This window comes from Garra rufa, chromosome 11 (assembly GCF_049309525.1).
Source record: "Garra rufa chromosome 11, GarRuf1.0, whole genome shotgun sequence".
Lineage (NCBI taxonomy): Eukaryota > Metazoa > Chordata > Actinopteri > Cypriniformes > Cyprinidae > Garra > Garra rufa.
In genome coordinates, this window is record NC_133371.1 from 5,544,982 (window position 1) to 5,564,285 (window position 19,304).

The following is a 19,304-nucleotide window of genomic DNA, read 5'->3' on the forward strand; positions in this document are numbered from 1 at the left end:
TGTCTAAATGGTTCCATAAAGAATCTTTAAAATATGAAGAACCTTTCTGTTTCACAAAAGGTTCTTTGCGGCGAAAGGAGGTTCTTCAGATTATAAAAAGGTAAGAAAAAGATGGTTCTTTAAAGAACCTTTGACTGAATGGCTCTTTGTGGAACCGAAAATGGTTCATCTATGGCATTGCTGTGAAGAACTTTTATTTTTAAGAGTGTAGGTTGGAGATTCTAAAGGGCTTGTATTCCTGTACCACCTTTGTTCATTTCCTCCTTGTGCTACTGTGAGATAAACAAGTGTTGTTCACTTGGTCGCTGACAGAAGACAAATTTAAAAGGGACAAATAATTAAGAAAGAAACAATGCATATGCGGTGTAAAAATGTTGTTAATAAAAGCCAGTGTGTTGTTATTGTTTTTGCTTATCCGTGTCCTTTATTTTAAAGTCATCATGTTTCATTTTAGTCTTTTGTGCCTGTCAAATGTTTCCCTCTCATGACCTAATCGTGTTCAGCTGTTATAAAGTCTGTCATCATTTACTCACCCTCATGTCCTTCAAAATTTTGATGACTTTTTCTTCTGTCGAACATAAATGAAGATATTTTGGGAAATTCCAAAAAAAGTGTTTTTGTCCATAATTCAGTGGGTTCCAAGTCTGCTGTATAGTCAGTAGAGAATGGTCTTTCCAGTTCTTGAGCTATACCACAGTTCAGTGTTAATGGTACTAGGCCTTTCACTTGGCAAATTTGAATGAAATCATTTGCTGAAATATCATGCTTGTCTCTGCTTTGGGCTCGTACAATTAAAAAAAAAAAAACTGACTGTCAGAATATTGTCATATTCTTTGTTTAGTCAAAGACTTTAGTGCACTTTCTGCCTGTCAGTCCTTTAATGTGACACTATTTCAGCTTACAGTCGTCTTAAAGGATTAGTTCACTTCCAGAACAGAAATTGAAAGATAATGTACTCACCCCCTTGTCATCCAAGATGTTCATGTCTTTCTTTCTTCAGAGCGTAAAAAAATTAAATTTGAGGAAAACATTTCAGGATTTCTCTCCATATAATGGACTTCAAGTTTGAACTTCCAAAATGCAGTTTAAATGCAGCCTCGAAGGGCACTAAACAATCTTAGCCGAAGAAGAAGGGTCTTAGCGAAACAATTGGTTATTTTAAAAACAAATTGACAATTTAGATACTTTATATAACCTCAAATGCTCATCTCGTCTCGTCTCTGCGATGCCAGACTGACGGCTGAAGGTCTGGAATTCATGGCAGCTTTCGTTGGCCAAGGCCCGCCCATAAGACTGTTTGATCGACATGTCAAACAACCAATCACAGTTCGTTTCGTTCAGCATCATGTTTCGGTGCGTGGAAATGCCCCCACAACAACAGACTGGCCTTCAACAAGTCAGTCACTGAAATAACCGGCATTGAAAGTTAAATAAGAAGAGGGAGAACAAGCAGTAAGTCAGTAATTTGTTCGCCAACTTAGCAAATGTGTATAACAACAATGGCGTCTGCATGAGCACATTTTAGCAAAACGCCGAGTAAATCAGTCTGCGCTTTGTTTCCCTGCGGACCGAAAATAAACGTGACACTCGCGTCTCCCGGACATCCGATCAAATTCAACTAATCAGAAGACGACTTCGACATTCCTGAAGTGTTTCCAGTTAAGTGCACCATATGCATCAGGGCCCATATTCACAAAACATTTTATCTTACCACTAGGAGTTCTCCTAAATAGCAGTAAAAGTTTTTAGCTAAGAGTTTTCTATTAAAACCTATTCACAAAACTGCTGAGACAAACTTTTACTAAGGTTTTACGGGGTTGACCTCGTTGCTATGGATGATGTCAGCATGCTTATTAACTATGCACACAGTGATTGGCTGATAGGGGAAGGGTCTCTGTGAGAGATTTGTTCATAGAAATAGCATGATATTAAGTTGCCATATTCAAAATAATTTTTTTAAAAAGATGTTCCCATCAAGATTTTAAAATGCAGGCTAAGTGTCACGAATTAAACAAGTATATGTTCAGCTGATTATCAGCTTATTACTTGTGTGCTCCTCAGAAACAATTAGCTAATATGCAGATAAACAGCCTTTTTTATTAACAGAATAGAATAATCATGGCTGATAAGATATGCAAATGTAAAAGAAAACCAAACTGGATGCAATAACGGCTGTTACTTCTTGCCCAACTTGTTAATGGAAACAAAGATATAATCCAATAAGGAAAATTTGGAGTTGGAACAATCTCCAAAACCAAAAAATTAGCGTGGGAAAAAAAACGTGTGCAAATAAATACAGTGTGTTTCTAAAAAGTTTAAGTTCTGAGGCAGATTGCCATCAACAGCCATTTAAGGATAGTTGTGATTTGGTCTTAGTGATTTAGGAGTCCTCTTCACTGCTCGTAACATTTCACAGATTTAGGAGCTAGTTTTAGTGCTAAAACGCTTTGTGAAATACTCTTAGAGCAAAAATTCAGGAGTCCTAATTTTAGGACTGACACACCCAATATTTTTAAGATTTTCTCCTAAATCAGCAAGTTATGAGCTACTTTTAGCCTTAAGATGTTTTTTAGCCTTAAAGATTCTAAGAATCCTCTCAGAAAGCTTAAAAATTCCTACATAGGAGTCTTAGCTTAAGAGTGATTCAGGATCAATCTAAGAGCAACTCTGAGTAAAGAAAAGACTAAAACTTTTATCTTTGTGTGGAGGCGTGGTTGATCCCGTTGCTAGCTATGACACAGCCTTTTGAAGACTGTGATTGGTTGGTTGTCCAAGAAGGAAATAAAAGAGCACTTTTAAGTGTAGGGTCTAGTTTAAGCCTTCACTTTGATATTATAGGCATAATTTTTCCTGTTTTACCGCACTACCACACACACACATTATATACGTTTATATATTTTATATGTTTATATATTTTTATTTACCACGCTGTTAATGTTGTATTTCATGTATTTGATAAGTAATGAACAGCAGCATACAATTATTACTGCTGCATAGCTGCATTGTTTCCAGTTGCCAAATAAGTTCATGTAATAAATCTAGTGATTTCTTCCATTTCTGCACTATGTCAGAGATGTTAGCATGTCTAATAAAATCAGTCACAAACATTATATCTGCACAATCTCATGTGTAGCATCTTATGAAATCAATCTCATGCATTGTGTGCAAAATATTGCATTGGCCTCCTCATGTTTTGTCAATGTTCTCCACTGCTAAAGAAACTCTTAAGCCTCTTAAAAGTCCTCGTCCCTACTCCTAACAATTTGGACCTTAAGACCTCTTTTAAGGGTTAAGAATCTTTCTGAATTACTCTTTTTCTTTACTAGGATCTTTTCTTTAATTTTAAAAGGAAACACCCACATTTCTAAGAATTTTCTTAGAATTTTGTCACTAGGAGCAACTCTTTGCACTAAGATTTTGTATGAATATGGGCAATATATGCACTAGGAATATAGGAATATATGCACTGGCCATTTTGAAGCTTTATAATGGCAGTGAAAGGCTGAGATTTTGAAGTCCAATAAAATGCATCCATCCATCATAAAAAGAGGGGTTAATAAAGGCCTTCTGAAGCAAATCGATGCATTTGTGAAAGAAAAATATCCATATTTAAAACTTTGGGTGTGTTCACACTTGTCATGTTTGGTTCGATTAAAACAAACCCTAGTGCGATTGCTCTGTTAGTGTGGTTCGTTTGAGTAAGTGTGAACGCTGCCATCCGAACTCTGGTGCGCACCAAACTAGTGGACCGAGACCGCTAATAAGATTTGTGGATTTCAAACAAACTCTGGTGCGGTTAGAATGAAATATGGATGCGACACGGACCAAATTCTTCTAAACGAACCAAAAACAGGGAGTAATGACAAGATGCGATGCTATACGACATGATTTCATGAAGGGAATAAGTGGTGTATCCAAAACAAAATGAGCAGAGGGCACACGTAGAGCAACGAGGAGGTAAAGTGCCTTTTATGAGCTCTTTGAGAGTTCGCTGGTGGTGAAAATGAATTCATATGCACACAACAATGAGAGCTTAGTCCAGCCATTGCGTGTATTCGACTTAAAGTCAAATGTACCTTTTTCTTTTGTTTGGAGTGTTCAGTGAATTCCGTCACAAAATATATGTCATTCAACCGGACCAATCAGGTTGAGAACATATCACTATGCCTTTAGGTTTAGTATCTTTAGGTTCGCTGTCAAAAATGCCAGTGTGAACACTAAGCGGACCAGGACCAGATGTATCATTTTTCTTTTTGGTCCAGACCGAATGAACCATACAAACCGAACTACAAGTGTGAACACATCATTGAATTAGAAGTACAAAACAAGGATTTTTAAGACCGATAAAATGTAGAGTATAGCTAAAACAATTAATTTCTTCTTGTGGGTTTCCTTTGCTGTAAACAAAACTGGTTTCTCACAAGAATAGCATATTGTCACCAGAGCTTACACTATGCCTACATCCTGTGTCATCCGCTGGAACACCACTCTCTCATTAAGGTGCGTACAAGAGTTAGCAGAAGCTAGATGTAACTGTTTAAAATATATGGATATTTTACTCTCACAAATGCCTTGATTCGCTTCAGAAGGTCTTTATTAACCTCAGGAGCGGGTGGAGTACTTTTAATGATGGATGGATGCACTTTTTTTTTTGGCCTTTAAAATCTCAACAGCCATTTACTGCCATTTTAAAGCTTGGATGAGCCAGGACATTTATTAATATAACTCTGATTGTATTCATCTGGAAGAAGAAAGTCATATACACCTAGGATGGCTTGAGGGTAAATCATGGGGTAATTTTCATTTTCGAGGGGACCTATCCCTTTCAGTTAAGAGTAAAACTCTGATTTCCATTGGGCCATAACAGCTATCTTATCTGGTGTCCAGTGGACTGGGGAGTCCTTCACAGACATCCAGGCACGGTCCGGTTGTTGGATGAATACGGTCTGTTGGATTATTTGTTAAATATAACGGCCCCACAGAATTTTTACAAAAAAATCAAAACTGATTGGACACATTTTCTACAAAAATGAATTCCTGACTGGTTATTTCTGACAACAGTCCTCAGTCAGACGATATCTACCTTGTATATTTATCCAAATATAGTTTGGATAATAAACCAATTCTAATTTTTATTCATGTTGAGATATTTCTGTATATCATATGTTTAAGCAATAAGGTACGAGAGGCCGTGATGTATCGTGAATAAATCACAGCTGAAGGGCATTGTTAGGGGCCTGCAACCCCTTCAGCCGTAATAAAAATATTAAAATATTATATATATTAAGTTGTACGTTTTCATAAAGTAAAATCATTAACTGCCTTCCGCTGTAAAAAGTAGTCCCTAACTGCTGCAGCTGTGTTTACGTTGCTAAGGGGTGGTTGCTGAGGGGGTTCAATGATACACAAAACCGTATCATGAATACGACACAGCTGCTGACCAATCAGAATTGAGGAATGAAACTAACCGTTTTATAAAATAGATTAAACTATTCTACACTCTTAAAAATAAAGGTGCTTCATGATGCCATAGAAGTACTTTTTTGTCTAAATGGTTCCATAAAGAACCTTTAACATCTGAAGAACCTTTCTGTTTCACAAAAGGTTCTTTGTGGGTGAAAGAAGGTTCTTCACATTATAAAAAGGTAAGAAAGAGATGGTTCTATAAGGAACCTTCAACTGAATGGTTCTTTGTGGAACAAAAAATGGTTCTTCTATGGCATTGCTTGAAGAACCTTTTAAAGCACCTTTATTTTTAAGAGTGTAAGTACAAAACCAAAACCAATGCTGCCAGGTGAGCCTTCTCCCACAGTCCAGGTGTTAGCTCCTCAAACAGACAAAAGGAGCATTCTTAATGAGTCATCATGGAATATCTCACCCGTTCTCAGTCTAGACTCTCTTTGAAGACTTCGCCAGGTCATAGCAGGTTCATCAAAGGACAGCATAAATAATGTCTTTTTTAACCTGTCAGAGAAAAGAAATGAATTTTTATTTAAAATATTGAAGTAGAAAACATTTAATTTTGTCTGTGCAGCTGTTTTATGCTCTGATTTGTGCATGTATTTAGATGTATTTACAAAGTATGCTTCTGTACTCTGTAACCTTGAGAGCAAAATAAATAATAGAAAGCTTTCTAGGGTGCTCAGATCAAGATAGTACGATGAGGAGAACTGTCGTCATCATTCTCAGTAATAAATCTCTACTAGCTTCATCTTTATCTAATTTTCTTTGCATCACAACAACATTAAATGGAAGATGAAATATGCATCTGTCTTTGTGCTATCTTCTATAATTTACATTATCAGTATATGTGTATAACAGATGAATATATTACAGTTTGGTTGTTAACGTTTGCTAACCACATCCGCCAACCACTGTATGTTATACTAACTTAACTGGCTTCATTTGATTACTTGGTTCACCATCAATCATAGCATGTCTAGAAAGCAGTAATGTATGAGTTAAGTCATGCTGCCATCTAGTGGTGTGATGTGATTAGATTAGAGTCGTCTAATAATTACACTTTTGTTCTCATTCTGTGGTTTAAAATGTCTGCTTTTTTATTATACTGCCCTTTTTATTAATGGTTAAATGTTTAAAAGTATGCTTGTTCAATACTTTATGCATTTCATTCTTCTATGGAACACAGGGGAGTTTCTTCTATTGAGCACTGCAGAAGGAAAAAAGTCATACAAGTTTGAAACAACATGTGACCTATACCTTTAAGTCATCATTCATGTTCATGTTATTGAACTATGAACAGGTGTAAGTGAATACCTTAGCCAGTTATTTTCCCTTTTTTTTTTGCTCAGCTATCGTTCAGGACTATGATTAGAGGTCTTATGCCATTATCTTAAAGTTACCCAGATTTAAATTGTTTTTTTTGTTTTACTTTATGTCTCTCCTCTGCAGATGACTGTGGTCAACCCCAGCACTCTTGGTCTGGTGGACAGTTCCCACCCCCAGGCTGTCCTCAGTCATCTTAGTGAACAGCGTTCACAAGGCCTATTCTGTGATGTAATTATCGTTGTGGAGGATGTCAAATTCCGGGCCCACCGGAACATACTGGCTGCCACAAGTGGATATTTTCGCAATGCTTTCAAAGTGCCCGAGGTCTACACGTCCAACCAGGTGCTGGAGCTAACAGACCTGAAGTCGGAAGTCTTTGCTAGCATCTTAAACTTCATCTACAATGCCAGAGTGGAGTCAAGTAGTACAGAGGACAGCAGGTCTTTGGTGGCAGCTGGGAAGCGTTTAGGAATTCCGTTTCTGGAGAAATTGCTAGACTCTGAAAGGCAGAGCTCTAGTCTCTTGCAAGGCCAAGCCTCTGCAAGCTGCGGAAGATCAAACGGTCAATCAAAGTTGGCAGACACATGCACACTGAAAAAAGAAACCCTCAAGCCTGAGGAGTTAGACTGCTCTAAGGGCCCACGGATCACCAATGCTTTCTCCATTACTGAGGCTGAGGCGGTAAACAACCCATTCTCTACACTGGAGCACCGAAACAAAGTTATTGAGGGACTTGAGGAAGGGCATTCTTCTTCTAGCTCCCAAGATACAATCATATCACCCATAGAGAGTGAGCCTGCCAATGCCCTAACTGAGCACTCATATGCAGTGAGCCAGGGACAAGAGTCTAAAGAGGTTAACCAGGAGAATAATAACAGAGTAAGAGATAACATCTTGCCTGTTGTGACTCCATCAAAGACTTTGGTTAACCATAGACTTGGACCTATAAAGAAGCGTCATATACATTGTAACGGTATTCCGACTCTCTCAAGTGAGCCGGTCGCAACCGTGCCCGCTATTACAAGCAAATCTGCGGTGGAAAAGGCTCCCGTTGCTTCATTATCTTCCTCCCAGTTGTCTTCAGATGCAGCACCAGAAATACTTTCCAGTCTCGATCTTGACATTGCACCCTCTCAGGATGCAGAGCCACCCTGCCTCAGTCCTCAGAATACACCCACCTTCAGCTGCCAGCAATGCCCTGAGACCTTTAGCGACTCGTCGCTTCTCACCATCCACATGCAAATACACAAGCGATTTGTCAGTCATTTGTTTTGCAAGTTCTGCCGTAAAAAGTTCATGCATCTGAAAAGACTGCGCAATCATGAGCAGGTTTGTGTGAAATCTCTGAAAGGTCCATCTGAGTTAGAGACAAATAATAAGGACTCTGTGCGAGTCCCGGTCTCTAACGGTACATCTGATGCAAATTCCACACAACACTCTTTACCTCCACCAGATCTCCATGCCCCTTTACATCTAGAGCCCACATTGACTAGTCCCCTTGAGATGTCTCAGGACCAAGTTAAAGGGACCTTAAAAACAAATAGCACTTCAAGGACTTATAAATGTTCTGTATGCAAACGGGCTTACGTGACCCTCTCCAGCCTAAAAAGACATGAGAATGTACACTCATGGCATAGAGCCTACCCTTGCCACTACTGCAACAAAGTTTTTGCTCTGGCTGAATACCGCACCAAGCATGAGATCTGGCATACCGGGGAACGCCGGTACCAGTGCATTTTCTGCCTGGAGACCTTCTTGACTTATTACATCCTCAAGAATCACCAGAAGACCTTTCATGGCATCGATCCCCAGCTGGCTGTCAATAAAAAATCAGCAAACGGTGGACTTAAGAGTAGTGTCTACCCCATAAAGCTTTACAGGCTTCTCCCAATGAAGTTTAGGAAGAAACGTTACAAGTCATACAGTCATACATACTCTGAAGGGATGGAGGGCAGCGATGAGTCCTACAGTGCACTGGGCAGCTGTTCCCCCAACGCTCTTTTTGACAGTTCAGTACCAGCGACTAACTCAGATATTGTTAGTGGTCAGTCCTTATTTTCAATGCCAGTGACGTTCATGGCCACTCCGAAAACGATGGCATCAGAAACGCCTCGCATCAGCTTTGACAAACTCCGTGACCAAAATGTAGGATTTCCTGTGGCGTCTGAGATAGACCAGCCCCTGAAACACCTCTCCGATGATTTCAAGAAAAAGTCTGGATTTGATGGAAAAGGGTCACCGCTTTTCAGCTACAGATTTACAGAATCTTCAAAAGCAATACAGAAGAACACAGAGTCCTCTCTGATGACACGCAGAAGCGATTCTTCAACAGAGAAAAATGCAGAAAATAGCGCAGACATTCTTCCATTCCTCAATATACCATCGGTGTGCTCCTTCGAAGGGTTGAGCAAACTGAGCGAACTCTCGGCAGCAGCTCAGACCATCGAGGACATGGCTAATCAGCTGCTACAAGCAAGACCTGAGAGCATAACAGCAGATCAACCGCCTGTTGGAAAGACAGAAACGTACATTGCTAAGCCTGCATGCCCAGGCCCATCGATTGACAACCAAGTTCTTCCCCTCTGCCAAATAACAGTGAAAATTGGCAATGAGGCAATTGTTCGCAGAAAGATAAAAGGCTCAAAGCTGTTTCCAAAGAAGAGGAAAAGGAAAAGCTGGAGACAAGAGGGCATAGGTCAAAGAAGCCCTGCAGAGGAGAGCATTGGAAGTCCGAGTTTGAGGGTGAGGACAGAAGTCACAACTGCAGTTACAGAAAACGAATCCTATGATGACCCCAATGATCCTGAAACGGACAAACTCTGGCGTCCCTATTACTCATACAAACCTAAAAAGAAGAGTAAGAAAGTGAAAGGCAAACGAATGAGGATGAAACATCTGAGAAGCTACACTAGGCCCTTGTCACCAGAAGCCAATGACAACTTCCGGGAGACGCCGTTCTGTCCAGACGAGAGGATCTCAGCAGACAACTATGGGGTCAGGAGGGAGCCAAGGCATAGCAGCCAAAAGGAAGCTTTCCCCTGTCACAGCTGTGAGAGCTCTTTCTCCAGCCAGACCTCCCTCAGCATGCACATCATCAGCTGCCATCAGCCACGCTGCAGAATATGCGGTAAACAATGTCCCCCTGAAGACACATCCAGCACAGCTGGGCCCACTGGAGAGGATAGTGGTGACTTTATCTGCAAGAGCTGCACGGAGGATGGCTCCTGTTTCAGCTCAGATGTGGCATCCCCCAGCCTGAGCATGGAAAAGCGTTACAGATGTTCTTACTGCCCGCAGCGGTTCCTTTACCTCGCCACCAAGAAAAGTCATGAGAAAAAGCATCTGGAAAAGTCAGGTAAAGGACACAGTTGCAGGTACTGCTCGAAGGTGTGCAAATCAGCAGTGCTGTTGAGCGTGCACGAGAGCAAGCACTTCAAGGCAGAAGATGGAGAAGATCAGGACGTAACCAGTAAAATAAGCAGTTCACTTTCTGCCGGCAAAGAGCGGAAAGGACAGATCAAGCCTGAGCCTTGGGAAAGCATGTATACCAGCTCAGAGACCAAGCCAAAGATGGACATAGAAGCAGAGGTGAAATATCCTACAATCGCCGGTGGCTACAAAAAAACATCTTTGTCATTTCCGTATGCAGCAGATAGGCCTTTCAGTCCTCTTTCTCCAGAAATAAAGAGGAAGACGTCCAAGAAAAAAAGCATTTTGGAACGATCTAAAGGATATGGATTTGAGGACTCTGTGATATGGGGACAACAGGATTGACAAAGTGCTGACTCTCTCCAATCTGTCAGCCAAGAATACCTGCAACCAAAGGAACTTCCCAACAGCCTACAGTTGCTCGAGTCAGAACAGCACTTTGCAGCAAAGAGGAACCTTGTTTTCACACCCACGACAGGAAGGAAATGCATCTCCTCCTGATGTCACACAGAATAATGACGTAAATGACAGGGCAGGCCTTACCACGTTTGAAAAACGGGGAAACAAATGCACATGAAAGTATGAAGAGGTTGGCGTAGTGACTTAGCATTCAAGAGAACTTGTGAGATGTAAATACAGAGTATTTTTGGTCATTGACATTAAATACTTCTGGTAGTTTTCCATGTTTTTCTATGAGAAAAGAAGTGGTTTTATTTTTATACGTTTTTATTTGTCTAAGTCCAGTGAATCTTCCCTATTCCATTGCTCATTGTGTTGTACTCTATGCATCAAGTAAAGTGAACGACTAGCAGCACCTTAACAGTAAAATAACTGCGAGTGATTGTACTTTTACTGTAACTTAACACCTTTACCACCATTTCAATGTTGTTTGCGCACAAATGCATCAATAACTTTGCTGATCTTACTGATAAATGCTAAAAGTGATTTTCCGGAATATACCAAATGTTTACCCTTTCATTTATAAGATTACACCATTTTGTGAAATACTTACAAATCTTGAAATAAATAACAAAAATAACACAAGTCATGTTATTAAGTATATCACAAAAATGCTAAATGCTGTAAAATGTAAAAATGTTAGCAACAGTAGTGTTTTGTGACATTAAATTGAACACAAATGAAAACAAGGCTGTAGTAGGATGTATTCACAGACTTAAATTAAAAAAGATCATTTCATTTTTTGCACAGTGTGCCACAGTTGCCTTGTTTTCATTTGTGGCACATTAAAAGCAGCATAGACCACTGAATGAGGTTTATTGCAATGTTGGCTGGGTTTCCTCAATATCAAACACTATTTTCTACAATTGGAGCACAAGTATATTTCATCACACTGCTTAGATTTTTTGTCTTGTTTCCAGGCAAAATATCTAAAAATTCTTAAATCAAGAAGGATTTTCTAGACGAGTAAAAATTGTTTATGTTTTCAGAACAAACAAGTCAAAATGAAGTGAGTTTTTGCTCAGAACAAGCTAAATAATCCACCAATGGGGTAAGAAAATAAAATCTTATTTCAAACAGAAAATTGGCATTGGCAGATTATTTTGCTTGTTCTAAGCAAAAACGCACTTAATTTTGGCTGCAAACAAGACAAAAAATCTAAGTAAAAAAAAGCATTTTTTTTGCAGTGCACATTTAAATATTTAAAATAGGTACAACTTAAAAGAAAAAATATATATATTGGAGAGGATGACTGAGAGAGCCAGAAAGAGAATGAGTGAAACAGAGCCCGAAGCTCCCCTTCCTCCTGAAACTGCGGACTTGCAAGTGGGAACTCTGTTTATTCATTCAGATTGACTGGCTCTGTCTTTGGGCCTCCGTGCTGACCATCTGAGAAGCTCATTCCCGTTTCTCAGTCGGTCTTCCTCCACACAATGCCGCATTCACAGTGTCCCATCCAGGCCCACGTGACACCAGCGCCAGATGTTCTGAACTCTCCACCACCGTCAAATCCACTCTCTGGAGAAATGCTGGTAGCAGGTTTGTGCCCAAAAACGAAAGCCAATCGTTACAATGTCTGTGAAGGTTTTTTATTCATTCCAGCTCGTCAGGGAATGTCTGGTACTTCATTCATCTGTACCTGAACTTTGTTTCACATTTTTTAAAAACTCCACCAGACAGCCTATCAGCAACTTATCTGTTTTGCATGCCTAATCCGTCAGAAAACATCTGCCAGTCTACTCAAATATTAGGCTAATGTTTCCTGTCTAACCAATGTGAACATTCAAGCTGAGATTGAAATACAGAGGCAATACATTTGTTACAAAGGAGTCATTTTAACTAGGGATGCACCGAATGTTCGGCAACTGAAATTGTTCGGACGAAAATAAGCGAAAAAGCAGAATAAATTATACAGAACAATGACGTGACATGATCAGATAGAGGCGTGCACTAATGCAGCAAACCTGGTCAGTGTGGAAGCATTTAAATCTATGAGAAATAAAAATCATTACAAGCACAGACAGCGAGAGACTGTTTAGTATCACATCGCATGTCTTCATGAGAAGAGACAGGTTACTGTATGATGACTGAAATCATCCATTAGTAAATCAACTACAGAACGTTATGTCTAAAACACACACCAATTGTATTTATTCTGACAGCGCTGCACCAGCTCCTTAGCCAGGGTTCAAAGACCAAAGCGCCAGGAAAATTTACATGAAAATCATTAATAAATCTGCTGCTGTCAGCAAAAAGTAGGACTGAGGTCTTCTTGCGGGTTTCCGCCAAAATAAAAGTCAACATTCATAAATGTTAGTATTGTAATTTTACTGTTGTTCAAATATTGGCTATTTTACTTATGCAATGGTGAAAAGAATTTGCAAAATACACGCAGGAAAACACGAAAAACTGTTTTCGGGAATCGGCCCAATGTTTAATTTTGTTTGGCTACAGCCAATAATTTTCCTTTTCTTGCATCCCTAACTTTAACACAATGCTGTGAGAGTTTAAGTCTACAAAGTTGACAAGTTCACAAAATTGCAAAGATGCAATTTTCATTTTAATCTACAGTTTAAAACTGAAACAGATCATATTTATACACAACAGATGCCGTAACAAATAGACTAATAAAGTAAGTAAAGTAAGTGGTATAGAATGTCTGCTCAACAGAAACGCTTTTCTTAGCAAAAACAAGACATCTACTGGATCAGTCTTTAGAGGCACTGACAGCATGGTCATGCTTGACAAGAAATCAGAGTAGAACAACATCACATTTGTTGTTTTCATGTACACTACCAGTCAAAAGTTTTTGAACAGTAAGATTTTTAATGTTTTAAAAAAAGTATTTTCTGCTGACCAAGCCTGCATTTATTTGATCCATAATACAGCAAATCAAGTGAAATTTGAATATATTTAACATTTGAAATCAAAACTGAATTTTCAGCATCATAACACCAGTCTTCAGTGTCACATGATCTTTTAGAAATCATAATATGCTGATTTGCCTTTCAAGAAACATTATTATTATCAATATTTAAAACTGTTTTCTTTGATGTATAGAAAGATCCAAAGAAAATCTGAAATAAAAAGCTTTTGTAACATGATACACTATACCATTTAAAAGCATATTAAAATTAATAGTTTTATTTAGCAAGGATGCTTTAAATTGATCCAAAGTGATGATAAACATGACATTATAAAGTTACAAAAGATTTTTTACTTTAGATAAGTGCTGTTCTTCTAAACTTGATTTCATCAAATAAACCTGACAAATTCTACTCAGCTGTTTTCAACATGTTTTTGAGCAGCATCATAATATTAGAATGATTTCTGAAGGATCGTGTGACTAAGTAATGATGCTAAAACCTTTGAATGATGCTCACCTTTGATGCTCACCTTTGAAATCACATGAATAAATTGCATTTGACAATGTATTAAAATAGAAAACAGCTATTTTAAATAGTAAAAATGTTTCAAAATTTTACTGTTGTTGCTGTACTTTTAAATAAATGCAGGAGGCAATCAGAAAAGACTTCTTTTAAAAAACATTAAAAATCTTACTGTTCAAAAAGTTTTGACTGGTAGTGTATACCGAATGGTATTTACATTTCTGAGGTTGGAAACTATAGCAGGATAAGACCATAGCAAGACGTAGTTTTAAGATCCTACGCTGTAAAAAGTTTTCACCAGTTTCAACTTAAAAACATAAGTTTAGCAGCTGCCTTAAAATTTTAAGTTAAATCAACTTAAAACTACAAGTCATTTCAACTCACGACAATAAAATGAGTTAAAAGGACTTGTACTATGAAGTTGATTTAACTTAAAATTTGAAGGGAGCCGATGAACTTAAGTTTTTAAGTTGAAACTGGTGAAAACTTTTTACAGCGTATTTTCTTCATCAGCTAAAGAAAAAACTGCATTTCAAAACAACTTTTCAAAATATAAAAAACAAACAAAAAGAGAAAGATGTCTGATTTCCAGCTGTAGTGTTGACTAGTATGTTGAAAATTAATAGCAGAATAATATAGCACAAGATATGTATTATAAATTCATTATTGTTATTATTATTATTATTATTTAAATAATAAAATACATTTTAAATGATATTTAGGATATCAATTATTCTGGAAAAGCATCTTCACAGTCTGAAAAGGATATAGTCTGATTATTGGCAATAAATTAGTATTATAATATGATTATTATTATCACATTATAGATTATTATTGTTATACTGGATAATAAAAGTTAAAAAAATTGAGCAGCAAATCAGAATATTACAATGTTTTTTGAAGGCTCATGTGACTGCAGTAATGATGCTAAAAATTCAGCTTTAAAATCACAGGAATAAATTACATTTGGCAATATATTCAAATAGAAAACAGCTATTTTAAATAGTACAAAATATTTCAAAATTTTACTGTTTTTGCTGTACTTTGGATCAAATAAATGCAGGCAGTCAAATGCAAGAGACTAGTGTAGTGTATACTGGATGATATTTACATTTCTGGGGTTGGAAACTATAGCAGGATAAGACCGTAGCAAAACTTATTTTTACGATCCTATTTTCTTCATTAGCAAAAGAAAAATCCACAACTGCATTTCTACAACTTTTTTTAAATATAAAAAACAAACAAACAGATGAATTATGGCAGTCAGAAGAGAGAAAGATGTCAGATTTCCATGTTAAAAATGAATACCAGACTAATATAGCACAATATATGTGTTATAAATGCACTATTGTTATTATTATTATTATTTAAACAATGAAAATACATTTTAAAATTTAGATTTGGGATGACATTTAGGATGTCAATTATTCTGGAAAAGCATCTTCACAGTCTGAAAGGGTATAGTCTGATTATTGGCAATAAAATAGTGTTAGAATATGATTATTATTATCACATTATACATTATTATTGTTATACTAGGTAATAAAAAAACATTTGAGCAGCATGATTTCTGAAGGATCATGTGACTGGAGTAATGATGCTAAAAATTCAGCTTTGAAATCACAGGAATAAATTAAATTTGACAATATATTCAAATAGAAAACAGGTATTTTAAATAATAAAAATATTTTAAAATTTTACTGTTGTTGCTGTATAATTATTATCACATTATACATTTTTATACTGAGTAATAAAAGTAAAAAAACAGTACATTTTACTGTTGTTACTGTACTTTGGATCAAATAAATGCACACAATCAGAAGAGACTTTTGACTGGTAGTGTATACAGGATGATATTTACATTTCTGGGTTTGGAAACTGTAAGACAATGTTATTTAAATAATAAAAAATTAATTTTAAAATTTTGATTTTGAATGACATTTAGTATGTCAATTATTCTGAAAAGGGTATAGTCTGTTTATAGGCAATAAAATAGTATTATAATATGATTATTATCATCACGTTATGCATTATTATTGTTACACTAGGTAATAAAAGTAAAACAAATAAATAAACAGTATCAATATCTTTACTTACACCACACATGCACCATAAATGATGCATACCATGATTCACTTAGCAAAGATTTATCAATTACTAATAAGCAGTATTAAGAATTTTTTGACATATCAGACGCAAATGTTTTTTGGGTATCTAATTTTGTCAGTCCATATTTCATCTTGGTTTTTGCTCTGGTATGCATTTTCAGCTGTTAGACATTTTCTGAGAGGTGTGTGTCTTTCTAAATCAGACTCAATCAAATGAATTTGCCACAGTTTAACTCCACTCCAAGTGTAGGAACATCTAGAAGCAATATGAATGCCCCTGAGTTAAATTTAGAGTGTCCCAGAAAAGGGTATGAATACTTATGCAACGGGATCTTTTCAGTTTTTTTTTTTTTTGTAATAAATTTGCACAAATGTTAAAAACCTATTTTTTGCTTTGCCATTATGGAGTAGGGAGTGTAGATTGATGTGGGAAAAAAGTAATTTAAAGTAGTTTAACATGAGACAGCAACATAACAAAATGTGACAAAAAAATGAAGGGGTGTGAATAATTTCACAAGGCACTGTAAATAAACAGTATCAATATCTTTACTTACACCACACATGCACCATAAATGATGCATGCCATGATTCACTTTGCAAATATTTATCTATTACTAATAAGCATTATTAAGAATGATCATAAATCCTATATCTTAAAATGCCATACAAACAGACCACTAGTCAAGTTCTCTTTCCTACACTCAATAAAAGGTGCTTTAAAGGGTTCTTCAAGCGATGCCACAAAGAACCATCTCTTTCTTACTTTTTTTTAAATCTGAAGAACCTTCTTTCACCACAAAGATTCTTTTGTGAAACAGAAAGGTTCTTCATGGAACCATTTAAACAAAAAAGGTTCTTCTATGGCATCGTGAAGCACCTTTATTTTTACGAGTGTAGGTTTTAAAACACAAGTCAATGGGTTTGTTTGGAGGGGCGCCGTTCATCTGCTCTGTCGCTCGTCCTCCACTAGGGCTTCCGTTTGTTTTGACTACACGATGTTGCCTGTGTGAGTTGATTCACACAAACCCGGTCTGGCGTCGCGACCAATCGCGCTGAGCCGGTGACGCTTCGGAGGGCCGTCCGTCCGTGCGCCTGCATTCATAAACGGATGTGATAAGTGTTGAATGTACTGTACAGAGACGAAACTTGGACCATGGCGGAAGAAGACGACACGAAAATCCGGATTTTGCAGAGCCTCCGAGGGAAAATATGTAAGTGCGACACGGAGCTTAAACAGCGATACGAGTGTGTGAATGTGAAAGAGTGTGTTTAGATGGCTTTGGGAGAGAAAGAAAAGGATCGGTACGGGGGAAAGAGGGGTGCGGTAGGAGCCACACACACACACACACACACACACACACACATATACCCAGCGCTATGGATGGGGCTCTCAGAAACAACCGCTGTTTGACATATTTTGTATGTGTAGTTCACTTCATGTTGGATATTTCACCTTTAAATCATGTTTACATCACCAGTGACAGATATAGCTCAGGCTTTTGGTCATTATCTGTGAGTTAGCCGTGTTGCTAACGTGCTCCGTAGCTTGGTTCCCCCTCACAACCGTCGTATTTATTCACTTTAATGTTAGTAACAAGAGTGAAGTGTTGCTTTTTTGTTTATTTACCCGTTATAACGCCGTCTTCGTGTCACTGACGGTTGGTTGATTCATTCTTAGCCGGTCTGAGGCTGTGAAATAAATAAACGGTTGGATCCTCGGCGAAATTTGACAAATTTTGAGGTGGACGGAAGTTGTTGCTTCGCTTTTAATACACTAATATTGCCACACACTATTATAATGTGTGTTATTTCTTTAAGGCGAGATATTGCAGGTGAATAGGGTTTCAAAAAATAGTTATCACCTTACTTATTTGATTGATTACATTGATAATCACACAAAGTATTACACGTTCACTGAAAAAAATGATTCATTGGTAAGTGGTTGAAATCAATTTATTTTAGCTGCATTTAAATGAACTAATTTTTGACTAACTTTTATTATTATTTTTTTTTACTTAAATAGAGGTAAATATTTTTATTGCAACCACTTACCTTAAAAAATGTAGTAAAATCAATAAAATATTTTTTTCGGCGTTTTCTAAAATGCCATTATTTAATGATTTCCTACTACAGAAATCTAAACACTGGATGAAGTCAGTTTTGAAATTCTTATTTAATTTTTTCGACATATCTGACTCAAATGGTTTTACAGGAGGAACTAATTTTGTCACTCCATAATTTAGAAAATACTTAGAACAGACAGAAAACGATATTTTTTGGTGAATAAAATGTATAAAATCAAGCAAATTGTATATGAACAAATCCAGCAGTAAAAAAAAGTTTGGTGTGTGTAAGTGGAGATTTATGTCTCAGTGTAGAAGAAAAAAACTCATTTTGAGAAACGGCCTTTAAAATATGGATTGTAATTGAAGTCTATTGACACAAATAGATAAAGTGCTATAAAAAGAAAGAATTAACAGTGTCTTTTCACTAGTCTGAAAAAACACTTTATGAAAAAGCAAAAGGCCCAAAGTCTCGAACTTGATTGGTGCATGAATAAAAAGTGTTTTTTTTTCCGGCAATGTCTCTCCTTAAAACTGTTTTTGTAGTGTATTCTGTATAAAATAAACTATAACACAGTAGCTGTGAAGTATAGATTTTAAATTACACAATGACTTACACATACTTAATTTATAAAACATATTTATTACAGTTTGTACAATAAAACTGGTAACTTGGTATTAGAAGGTACTGTCCTCTAAACAAGTTTCAATGTCAGAAACGTTCCCAACTCTTTTTACCCTTTTTTTTTTTCAGAACATCCTTTATTAATTTATTAGGTTGTAACTATTGCTGAGTTGACTATTTCTGTTAGGGTATTTGATATATTTACACAGGTTAGATTGATTTGTATAACCCAGAATGGCCAGGTTGATTTAGTTGTAGGCTATATTGTAAGATGCGTTGCTCATATGTGCCATGGAATCATTACATTACTACCATAGAATAAAAAAAAAGATCATTTTTGGACATAAAACCATGGTACAACAAGGTTATGTTTGGCATACATCCACAGTACTAACATGTTATTAACTAACAGTTATGACCTTACTCACCCAGTTGATTACAT

General features: G+C 36.9%; 2 protein-coding genes across 2 annotated transcripts in view; both read left to right on the forward strand.

The window, feature by feature from the left end:
• Positions 1–6,912: 6,912 nt before the first annotated feature.
• Positions 6,913–11,262, forward strand: LOC141345623 (zinc finger and BTB domain-containing protein 38-like). Its single transcript, XM_073850506.1, has one exon. It carries the CDS (start codon positions 6,913–6,915, stop codon positions 10,561–10,563), a length of 3,651 nt encoding a protein of 1,216 aa, XP_073706607.1. The 3' UTR covers positions 10,564–11,262.
• Positions 11,263–17,327: 6,065 nt separating this feature from the next.
• Positions 17,328–19,304, forward strand: part of rasa2 (RAS p21 protein activator 2) — a 162,698-nt gene continuing 160,721 nt past the window's right edge. The window contains exon 1 of the mRNA XM_073850642.1: positions 17,328–17,385. Within this exon, the coding sequence (XP_073706743.1) occupies positions 17,328–17,385 (58 nt within the window). The remainder of the gene's footprint in view (positions 17,386–19,304) is intronic.